The sequence below is a fragment of the Babylonia areolata genome, chromosome 18, assembly GCF_041734735.1.
Source record: "Babylonia areolata isolate BAREFJ2019XMU chromosome 18, ASM4173473v1, whole genome shotgun sequence".
Lineage (NCBI taxonomy): Eukaryota > Metazoa > Mollusca > Gastropoda > Neogastropoda > Buccinidae > Babylonia > Babylonia areolata.
This window is the reverse complement of record NC_134893.1, coordinates 9,277,838-9,289,271: the sequence shown is the minus strand read 5'-3', so window position 1 is coordinate 9,289,271 and position 11,434 is coordinate 9,277,838. Positions and strand designations below refer to the sequence as shown.

General features: G+C 49.5%; 1 protein-coding gene across 1 annotated transcript; it reads left to right on the top strand.

Annotated features, from left to right (window-relative positions):
• Positions 1 to 921: 921 nt before the first annotated feature.
• Positions 922 to 8,543, top strand: LOC143291898 (zinc transporter ZIP6-like). Its single transcript, XM_076602037.1, has 4 exons — positions 922 to 1,015; positions 3,742 to 3,897; positions 5,554 to 5,744; positions 8,412 to 8,543. The coding sequence occupies exons 2-4, from the start codon at positions 3,861 to 3,863 to the stop codon at positions 8,541 to 8,543; spliced, it is 360 nt and encodes a 119-aa protein (XP_076458152.1). The 5' UTR covers positions 922 to 1,015; positions 3,742 to 3,860.
• The last annotated feature ends 2,891 nt before the right edge of the window (positions 8,544 to 11,434 follow it).

The following is an 11,434-nucleotide window of genomic DNA, read 5'->3' as shown; positions in this document are numbered from 1 at the left end:
AGCGTATAAAAATATTGAGATGAGGGAGCGCATTAGTCAATAAAACATAATAAAGTTAAATCCAGTGCCATGTATGGATTGTCACACACACACACACACACACACACACACACACACACACACATCAAAAACCAAAACAAACAAAGAAAAAAAAAGAACAACATAAAACAAAACAAACAAACGAACAAATATCCGCGTACCTATGAATATATCGTTTTGACTATTGGACTGTGCAGGCCTTAGGAGTGGGGCGTGGCCCACACAACAACAACAACAACAACAACGACGACGACGACGGTGGACTGACAAACGACAACGACAACAACGACAATGATCGTGGGGTTCATCACCTGGGCGCTGGCTTGATCATCGACGACGTACGCCTGAAGTGTGTGGCACTGCTCGCCACTGTCTACCTCTTGTGGCTGCTGGAGATAATATGTGGCAGCCGGCTTCTTCAGCATTCATCACGCACAGATGGGGTCAGCTTTGTGTGTGTGTGTGTATTTCTCTTTTTTGTCACAACAGACTTCTCTGTGTGAAATTCGGGCTGCTCTCCACAGGGAGAGCACATCGCTACACAGAGAGCGCCACCTTTTTTTTTCTTTTTTTTGACTCACTTGTGTAAACAAAGTGAGTATGTTTTAACCCGGTGTTCGGTTGTGTGTGTGTGTGTGTGTGTGTGTGTGTGTGTGTGTGTGTCCGTGGTAAACTTTACCATTGCCATTTTCTCTGCAAATACTTTGTCAGTTGACACCAAATTTGGCATAAAAATAGGAAAAATGCAGTTCTTTCCAGACATCTTGTTTAAAACAATACTGCACCTCTGGGATGGGCAGAAAAAATATGTGAGGGGTGCTATGTATATCATATGTGTGTGTGTGTGTGTGTGTGTGTGTGTGTGTGTGTGTGCAGGAACACGATAGCAGCACTGTCAACACCAGTGCCGTTGATAACCATCACAGTGTCCGGCAGCGTTCTAAATGCACCGACTGTCGTTTGACGCACTTCCAAGGTACTCTGTATTTCTATCACTCTTTCTCCTCTCTCCGTATGTCTTTCTCTGTGTCCTCTTCTCTGTCTCTGTCTTTCTCAGCCTCTGTCTGTCTGTCTGCCGATAAACCGAGGTCCCATGAGCTGCGTGCACTTGGCGCACTGAAAAAGATCCCATGGCAAAATAAGTGTTCTCCTCTGGCATTTTTTCGTGGAATAAATCCACCTTCAGAGATGCACAAAGACACACACAGACACACACACAGAGTTATATATATATATATATATATATATATATATGCACTCAAGGTCTGACGAAACGTGTTTGGTTATACTGCTGGTCAGGCATCTCATCTGCCCAGTAGATATGTGGTATAGCGTGTATGGTTTTGTCCGAAGAAATTTGCCTCAATTAAAGATGCAAGTCAGTGGGTCGTTACACCCGCACTCTACCTAAAGGGCAAGAGCGACAATCGAACTGCCACCCTCACGGACACTGTTCTGACAGATGAGCGTCTCAACCGTTCTGACACCATCCTTTGCAGAGAGTTACGGGTATGAGCCAACAGGTCGAAATGAGAGAACAATGAAACTGCGTGAGCAAAGGATAATAATAATAATAATAATGGTATTTATATAGCGCTGAATCTTGTGCAGAGACAAACCAAAGCGCTTTCGCACCAGTCATTCACACGCATGCATAACTCTAAAACTGTAGAAACTAAAGACAGGAAGGGCAGGTAATGGGGGGGGGGGGGGGGGGGGGGCTATTTTGGGAAGAGGTGGGTTTTAAGGCCAGACTTGAAAGAGTTGAGAGTGGAGACTTGACGAAGCGAAAGAGGAAGTTCATTCCAATCGCAAGGTCCAGAGACAGAGAAAGAACGGCGGCCAAGAGTCGAGTGTTTGAGGATTAGCAAACAATAAAGAATGGTAACTTTCTCCACGTACAAGGTACACAATTTCAAGTCAGTGCTTCTTACGCAACCGATCCAGCCAGCACACAGGTGAATGAAAGGCACAGTAGAACAAATCCTGACACTCTCAAAAAAAGAAGCTTCGGGCTTGTCCTCATACCAGTTATTTGACATGTGCACACAGCAACAATGACAGAAGAAATATGCAAACATGTCGATAAAGTCAGTTCTATACCTGTGCTACATTGCAGAGAGTTACGGACAAAAGACAACAGGTCGTTGAACTCACCTGTGATACATTGCAGAGAGTTAGGGACGCAAGCCATTTGATCAGTAAACTCACCTGTGGTACACGGCAAAAAGTTAGGGACGCAAAACAACAGGCCATTAACCTCACCTGTGGTACACTGCAGAGAGTTATGGACGCAAGCCAATAGGTCGGTGAACTCGCCTGTGGTACACTGCAGAGCGTTTAGAACGCGAGCCAACAGGTCGGTCTCCTAAGCCTTACACCTCTACTACATTACAGAGAGTTACGGACGCTATACAACAGGTCGTTGAACTCAGCACTATACCTTTGATACATTGCAGCGAGTTACGGACGCTATACAAAAGGTCGTTGAACTCAGCTCTATACCTGTGACACATTGCAGAGAGTTACGGACGCAAGACAACAGGTCGTTGAACTCAGCTCTATACCTGTGACACATTGCAGAGAGTTACGGACGCTATACAAAAGGTCGTTGAACTCAGCTCTATACCTGTGACACATTGCAGAGAGTTACGGACGCTATACAAAAGGTCGTTGAACTCAGCACTATACCTGTGACACATTGCAGAGAGTCACGGACGCTATACAAAAGGTCGTTGAACTCGGCTCTATACCTGTGACACATTGCAGAGAGTTACGGACGCTATACAAAAGGTCGCTGAACTCAGCACTATACCTGTGACACATTGCAGAGAGTTACGGACGCTATACAAAAGGTCGTTGAACTCGGCTCTATACCTGTGACACATTGCAGAGAGTCACGGACGCTATACAAAAGATCGTTGAACTCAGCACTGTACCTGTGACACATTGCAGAGAGTTACTGACGCTATACAAAAGGTCGATGAACTCAGCTCTATACCTGTGACACATTGCAGAGAGTTACGGACGCTATACAACAGGTCGTTGAACTCGGCTCTATACCTGTGACACATTGCAGAGAGTTACGGACGCTATACAAAAGGTCGTTGAACTCAGCTCTATACCTGTGACACATTGCAGAGAGTCACGGACGCAAGACAACAGGTCGTTGAACTCGGCTCTATACCTGTGACACATTGCAGCGAGTCACGGACGCTATACAAAAGGTCGTTGAACTCAGGCAACTATACCTGTGACACATTGCAGTGAGTCACGGACGCTATACAAAAGGTCGTTGAACTCAGCACTATACCTGTGACATATTGCAGAGTGTTACGGACGCTATACAAAAGGTCGTTGAACTCGGCTCTATACCTGTGACACATTGCAGAGAGTTACGGACGCTGTACAACAGGTCGTTGAACTCAGCTCTATACCTGTGACACATTGCAGAGAGTTACGGACGCTATACAACAGGTCGTTGAACTCAGCTCTATACCTGTGACACATTGCAGAGACTTACGGACGCTATACAAAAGGTCGTTGAACTCAGCTCTATACCTGTGACACATTGCAAAGAGTCACGGACGCAAGACAACAGGTCGTTGAACTCAGCTCTATACCTGTGACACATTGCAGAGAGTTACGGACGCTAGACAACAGGTCGTTGAACTCAGCTCTATACCTGTTAATACATTGCAGAGAGGTGTAGGGGGGTGGTGTGGCTGGTGGTGGTGGGGGACACGGTGCACCAGCTGGCGGACGGGCTGACCACGGGCACTGCCTTCAGCAACAGTGTGCCTCTGGGGCTGTCCTCATGCATGGCTCTCGTCTGTCGGGCCCTTCCCCACGAGCTGGGTCAGTTGTGTGTGTGTGTGTGTGTGTGTGTGTGTGTGTGTGTGTGTGTGTGTGTGTGTGTGTGTGGCGGGGGAGGGGGGTGGGGTTGGGGGTGTGGTTGGGTGGTCGTGTGTGTGTGTGTGTGGGGGGGGGGTCATGTGTGTGTGGGCGGGGGGTTGTGTGCGTGCGTGTATGTGTGTGTGTGTGTGTGTGTGTGTGTGTGTGTGCATTCTTCAGTTTAACGTCTATCCATATAATTTGATGTGTGTGTGTGTGTGTGTGTGTGTGTGTGTGTGTGTGTGTGTGCTCTCTTCAATTTAACGTCTATCCACATAATTTGATGTGTGTGTGTGTGTGTGTGTGTGTGTGACTGTAAGGGTGTATGAGGTGAGAGGGTAGAAGAAGAGCGTACGGTTGAATGTTAGGCACGGTGGGGGTGGTGAGTGGAGGTGGAGGGGTGTGCGCATGAGTGTGTGTCGCTGTTCTTGTTCCCCCCCACCCCCACCCCTACCCCCACCCCTTGTTCTCTTTCTTCTTAATCATCATCATCATCATCATCGTCATGACCATCACCACCACCACCATCATCATCATCGTCGTCGTCATCACAATTATTTTTCTTCTTTTTCTTGCTTCTTTTCTTTCTCATCTTCATTTTCATTCTCCTTGGTATCATTCAAAAAAGAGTACCAAAAATATCTCATGAATCAATTATAAATAATTCTTATATTCCGTATTTTGTTTGAGCTTCTTGAGAGAGTTTCTACATAATAACATTTTTTTCGTTGCCCTCTGACAATGTGAACAGGGAAAGGAGCTCAGAAGATTAGTGTATATCAGTCCGTGTATACATGCGTGCGTAAGCTGGTGCGTGCGTGCGTGTTTGTTTGTGTGTGTGTGTGTGTGTGTGTGTGTGTGTGTGTGTGTGTGTGTGTGTTATATTCCATGCTATTTTTTTATGTTTCGTGATTAACTCTTGTTGTTGTAGTTGTTGTTGTTGTTGTTACCGTCTACACCGAGTGTCCGTACCGATTTTCTTTTTTCTTTCACTTTTTTTCTTTCTTTCTTTTTTTTTCCTTTTTCATCTTTTGTGCATGTGAGTGGGTGTGTGTGTTTGTGTGTGAGGGAGGGCATGGTGTAAAGAAGTTTCCAGCTTATCCAGTTACCCTCAATAAAACATTTGTTCATGTTCATGTTGTTCATGTTGTTCCTTCTTCTTCCCCCCCCCCTTCTCTTCTCCTTCCTCATCACCCTTGTGTTGTTGCTGCTGCTATTGTTGTTAATCTTTTCCTGCTATTGTTGTTGTTGTTCTTCTTGCTCCTCCCTGATGATGATGATGATGGTGATCATTCTTCGTTGTAGTAGCAGTAGATGTAGCAGTGTTAACAACATTATTATTTTTGTGTCGTTATCGTTAATGTTGTTATCGTTATTGTTGTCACAAGGACAGATTGGAAGACTTGGCGATGCCTAAAATCTTTATCCTTGAGTAATAAAGTTTTTGAATCTTTTGAATCTTGAAACCCTGCCCACTCTCCCCACTCCCCCCCGCCCCCATGCCCTTCCCCCTCCTCTCCCCCGAACTCCTCTTCTCTTGTCCATGCCCCCACACCCCCCCACGTCCCCCCCCCCCCCCTCACCCCCCCCCCCCCTCCGGGCACCCTTTTCCTCCTGAAGGTGACTTCGCCGTGCTGACGTCTACGGGGATGAAGGTGAAGAAAGCGCTGCTGCTGAACCTGGTGTCGGCCCTGGCGGCCTTCCTGGGGGTCTACGTGGGCATCGGGGCCGGGGACCTCGCTCTCCCTGCCAGGGTCTGGGTCCTCGTCGTCGCCGCCGGCATCTTTCTCTACGTCGCTCTCGCCGTTCTGGTCAGTTGGGGGATGGGCGGTGTGTGGATGGTGGTGGTGGTGGTGGGTGGGTGGGTGGGAGGGTGGTTGGGCGGTCGGTGTTGGAAGGTGTGGGTGGTTGTGGGGAGGGGGATTGGTGTTGGAAGGTGGGGATTTGGGTGGTGGTGGTAGTGGGGGGGGGGGTTCGGTGTTGGAAGGTGTGGGTGGTTGTGGGGAGGGGGATTGGTGTTGGAAGGTTGGGATTGGGTGGTGGTGGGTGGGGGATGGGTGGTCGGTATTGGCATGTGTGGGTGGTTGTGGGGAGGGGGGTTGGTGTTGGAAGGTGGGGATTTGGGTGGTGGTGGGTGGAGGATGGGTGGTCGGTATTGGCATGTGTGGGTGGTTGTGGGGAGGGGGGTTGGTGTTGGAAGGTGGGGATTTGGGTGGTGGTGGGTGGGGAGGGGGGCGGTCGGTGTTGGAAGGTGTGGGTGGTTGTGGTGGGGGGGGGGATTGTATTGGAAGGTTGGGATTGGGTGGGGAGGGGGGCGGTCGGTGTTGGAAGGTGTGGGTGGTTGTGGTGGGGGGGGATTGTATTGGAAGGTTGGGATTGGGTGATGGTGTGTGTGGGGGGGGTGGGGGGGCGGTCGGTGTTGGAAGGTGTGGGTGGTGGTGGGGAGGGGGATTGTATTGGAAGGTGGGGATTGGGTGGTGGTGTGTGTGTGTGTGGGGCGGGCGGTCGGTGTTGGAAGGTGTGGGTGGTGGTGGGGAGGGGGATTAGTGTTGGAAGGTGTGGGTGGTGGTGGGGAGGGGGATTAGTGTTGGAAGGTGTGGGTGGTGGTGGTGGGGAGGGGGGTTGGTGTTGGAAGGTGTGGATGGTGGTGGGGAGGGGGATTGGTGTTGGAAGGTGTGGGTGGTGGTGGTGGGGGGGATCGGTGTTGGAAGGTGTGGGTGGTGGTGGTGGGGGGGATCGGTGTTGGAAGGTGTGGATGGTGGGGGGGGGGATCGGTGTTGGAAGGTGTGGATGGTGGTGGGGGGGGGGATCGGTGTTGGAAGGTGTGGGTGGTGGTGGTGGGGAGGGGGATCGGTGTTGGAAGGTGTGGGTGGTGGTGGTGGGGAGGGGGATCGGTGTTGGAAGGTGTGGGTGGTGGTGGTGGGGAGGGGGATCGGTGTTGGAAGGTGTGGGTGGTGGTGGGGGGGAGGGGGATCGGTGTTGGAAGGTGTGGGTGGTGGTGGTGGGGAGGGGGATCGGTGTTGGAAGGTGTGGGTGGTGGTGGTGGGGGGGGGATCGGTGTTGGAAGGTGTGGGTGGTGGTGGTGGGGAGGGGGATCGGTGTTGGAAGGTGTGGGTGGTGGTGGTGGGGAGGGGGATCGGTGTTGGAAGGTGTGGGTGGTGGTGGTGGGGAGGGGGATCGGTGTTGGAAGGTGTGGGTGGTGGTGGTGGGGAGGGGGGTCGGTGTTGGAAGGTGGGGATTGGGTGGTGGTGGGGGGGGCGGTCGGTGTTGGAAGGTGTGGGTGGTGGTGGGGAGGGGGGTTGGTGTTGGAAGGTGTGGGTGGTGGTGGTGGTGGGGATCGGTGTTGGAAGGTGGGGACTGGGTGGTGGTTGGGGTTTGGTGGGTACCATACCATATCATACCGTACCATACCATACCATACCATACCATACCATACCCTACCGTACCGTACTGTAACATACCATACCATACCATACCGTACTATACCATACCATGCCATACCATACCGTACCATACCAGACCAGACCATAACATACCATACCATAACGTGTGTGTGGTTCGTCCGTCGGGATCAACGAGGACCATCTAGTCATCCTGGGGGTGGGTGGGTTGGGCTCTGTGGGTGCGCAGATGACTGGTCAGGCCAATCCGCGCCCGGAAAGTTCTGACACAGTGTGGACATGGGATGGTGGCGGCCGTCGGGGACTTGCTGGCACTGCTTTTCCTGGCCTGTCTGCGTTGCTCTGCTGCAGCGATTCTGTTGGCCTCACAGGATTTGGCGCCTTTGTGGACAGCTGAACGCCACTTTGGTCTGTCCATTGCATTCAGCTCCCATGTGTCGTGGCTGATGTTGAAGGCCTTCAGAGAAGCTTCAGAGTGTCTTTGAAGCGCTTCTTTTGGCCTCCATGGGAGCGCTTGCCATGTTGGAGTTCGCCGTACAGCAGTTTCTTGGGGAGCCGGTGGTCTGGCATGTGAACTACATGGCCTGCCCAGTTGGGCCTGCATCAAGATGGTGTAGATGCTGGGCAAGTTTGCACGAGTGAGCACCTCTGTGTCAGGGTTCTTCTCTTGCCACTTTATGCCGAGAAGTTTTCTGAGGCTGGTGGTGTGGAAGTGGTTCAGCTTTTTGGCGTGGCGTTTGTAGACCGTCCATGATTCACGGTGAATCACCATAACGTACCGTACCATACGATACTATATCATACCACACCATAACATACCATAGCATACCGTAACGTACATTACCGTTCACTGCCTTACCATACCATACTGTACCACACCATACATACCATACCATACCATACCACACCACACCATACCATACCATACCATACCAGACCATACCATACCACACCATACCATACTATACCACACCATACATACCATACCATACCATACCATACCACCCCACACCATACCATACCATACCATACCATACCAGACCAGACCATACCATACCATATTGTACAATGTTCCAGATTCCAGAGCTGGTCCGCTACTTTCGCCACTACGGAAACGCTCGAATGTTCGTGGCCCAAAGTGGCGGGATGCTGGCTGGCTTTGCTCTCATGTTTGTTCTCGTACTTGTGGAAAGGAGGCTGCAGTTCTGACACAGTTTGAGCTGTGTGTGTGTGTGTGTGTTTGTGTGTGTGTGTGTGATGAAATTCGGTTTCATTGAGACTGTGTTATTGACTGTAAGCGTCTGTTTATATACAGCTGTTGTTCATTGGCTCTACTGTCTATTTACTGATTGGATAAGATTTCGTCGTTCTGATTGGCCAGCTTGTGAGTTAGGCGACTGGAGGAAGGTTTTTAGACAGGATGTTGCCAGTCACTTGTCAGACATGCCGGGTGCAGATCAGAGCTGTCCTGCAGATCAGTTTCAGTTTCACTTTCTCAAGGAGGCGTCACTGCGTTCGGACAAATCCATACACGCTACACCACATCTGTTGAGCAGATGCCTGACCAGCAGCATAACCCAACGCGCTTAGTCAGGCCTCGAGTGCATGCTTACATATTTGTGTACCTATGAAAGTGGATTTCATTTTACGTAATTTCGCCAGAGGACAACACTCTCGTTGCCATGGGTTCTTTTTCAGTGCGCCAAGTGCGTGCTGCACACGGGACCTCGGTTTATCGTCTCATCCGAAAGACTAGACGCTCAGTTTGATTTTCCAGTCAAACTTAGGAGAAAGGGCGAGAGCGGGATTCGAACCCACACCCTCACGGACTCTCTGTATTGGCAGCTGAGCGTCTTAACCATTCTGCCACCTTCCTCCTGCAGATCTGTTCCATTGTCGAGACTTTTGGCTGACTGGTAAATTTGTTTATTTATTTATTTATTTTTTTTTAATTCTATTTCTTTGAATGTACACTGGAATTAGGATAGGGAAAAAAAACCTTTTTGAGTTATCTTTAATGATAAATTGACCTGTGTACCCGGAATGAAGTTAAAGTTTGAAAGAGTTGGGTACGAATGTTTTGCAAATGATGTGACGGTGAGTTTTGTTTGTGATGATATGCTAACACGTTGTAATTAATATGCGTAACTTTTTTTTTCAACTTTATTATTTAAATGTTGGCGTAAAACTGCATGGTGAGGGAGAAAGAAAGTGAGAAATAATCAAATCAATTCGGGTCAAGAACACAACTTCTGAGAGTCTGCAGTTGTACTTGTCTTCCTCCTCTGCGGTTTAAGACAGTGTGAGTGAGTGTGTGTGTGTGTGTGTGTGTGTGTGTGTGTGTCCCTGCGTGAAATTAAAAGATCCAAATAAAACTCAGTTCCACATAAGGTGATGTATCATTTTGGTGTGTGTGTGTGTGTGTGTGTGTGTGTGTGTGTGTTATTTTTTGTGTGTGTGTTTTAGTCATTGAGAGAGAGAAAGTGTGTGTGTGTGTGTGTGTGTGTGTGTGTGTGTGTGTGTGTGTGTGTGTGCCTATGATGTGGTGTTGTGCAGCGTTGGTGTGTGTTGGATCATATTGTATCGGGTTTTGTTCGTCGCACAATAGAACGCATCGCCACTGTGCATTCTACACGATCAGAAGACAGGGGGCTAGCATTTGCAGAAGGTCGTCATTCTCAGATAATTATGTGGGGAAAAAAAGGAATACCAATGCTTATGTATCTGTACAGCACGGACGGTAACACCTCCCACCCCCTCACACTGCCTCCTCCGTCACCCCACCCCCACCCCCCAAAAAAGAAGAAAGATTTCATGTTGATTTCACAAAGCCCATCTTTGCACCATCTTCTGCTCAGTTAATGACCGATTGCACTGTTTTTGTTCCATTCCGTTAAGTTGAACGATTTCACGTGCGACGGCGTTTCGCGATAGTTGTCTGACAGAGACAACGCACCGTGCTGGTCAGGCCTTGAGGCGTGTTATGAAGAGCACCAATAAAAAGACCACAACGAGACCACGTGACGACATGGCGGTTGGCGGCAAGATGGCGGTCAAACAGAGTAGCTCATCAAAAAACCTAACTCCCGATTGACTTGTAGCATAGCGAACAGCACAAACTTGCAGTCTACATCTTCACAGCTTTTACCATTATGGATTTTAGAGGACAGCCGGGATTCTTCACATGCACTTCATACAGGCAAGACGGAATTAACTAATCTGTGAAATGACGATTCGTTGGCCGTCCGTGCCGCGTTGTGCTCACGGTGACTCGGGGGTATAATTGCACACACGCGCAGAATGATTGCTGCTCTTGTTCTGGATCTGGATCTGGACCTGGATGCATACGTCGCAGGAGCCAATCATCGGCTGTAATCGTATAAAAGCAAGCACCACAAAATGTCATCACAATACGACGTGCGCAATGGCCGAGTGGTTAAAGCGTTGGACTGTCAATCTGAGGGTCCCGGGTTCGAATCACGGTGACGGTGCCTGGTGGGTAAAGGGTGGAGATTTTTACGATCTCCCAGGTCAACATATGTGCAGACCTGCTAGTGCCTGAACCCCCTTCGTGTGTATATGCAAGCAGAAGATCAAATACGCACGTTAAAGATCCTGTAATCCATGTCAGCGTTCGGTGGGTTATGGAAACAAGAACATACCCAGCATGCACACCCCCGAAAACGGAGTATGGCTGCTTACATGGCGGTGTAAAAACGGTCATACACGTAAAAGCCCACTCGTATGCATACGAGTGAACGCAGAAGAAGAAGAAGTCTTCACAATACCAACCAGCTTCAGTCTTCTCAGCAAGGTCAGAATTCACCGCTTGTTCTGTGTGTCCTATGTCACTTCAGTATGTCTCCTTGTGTCTCACATGTCCATTTCTGAGAGAACGGGCAGAACAGGAATCCGGGCCAACGCAACCTTCACCGAACAAAGACCTAATTGATTGATCTGGATACTTATATAGCGCCTATCCTCGGTCAGAGACCAAGCTCTAAGCGCTTTACATACACGGGGACATATGCACCACAGGCTGCCTACCTGGGTAGAGCCGACTGACGGCTGCCACTGGGTGCTCATCGTTCGTTTCCTGT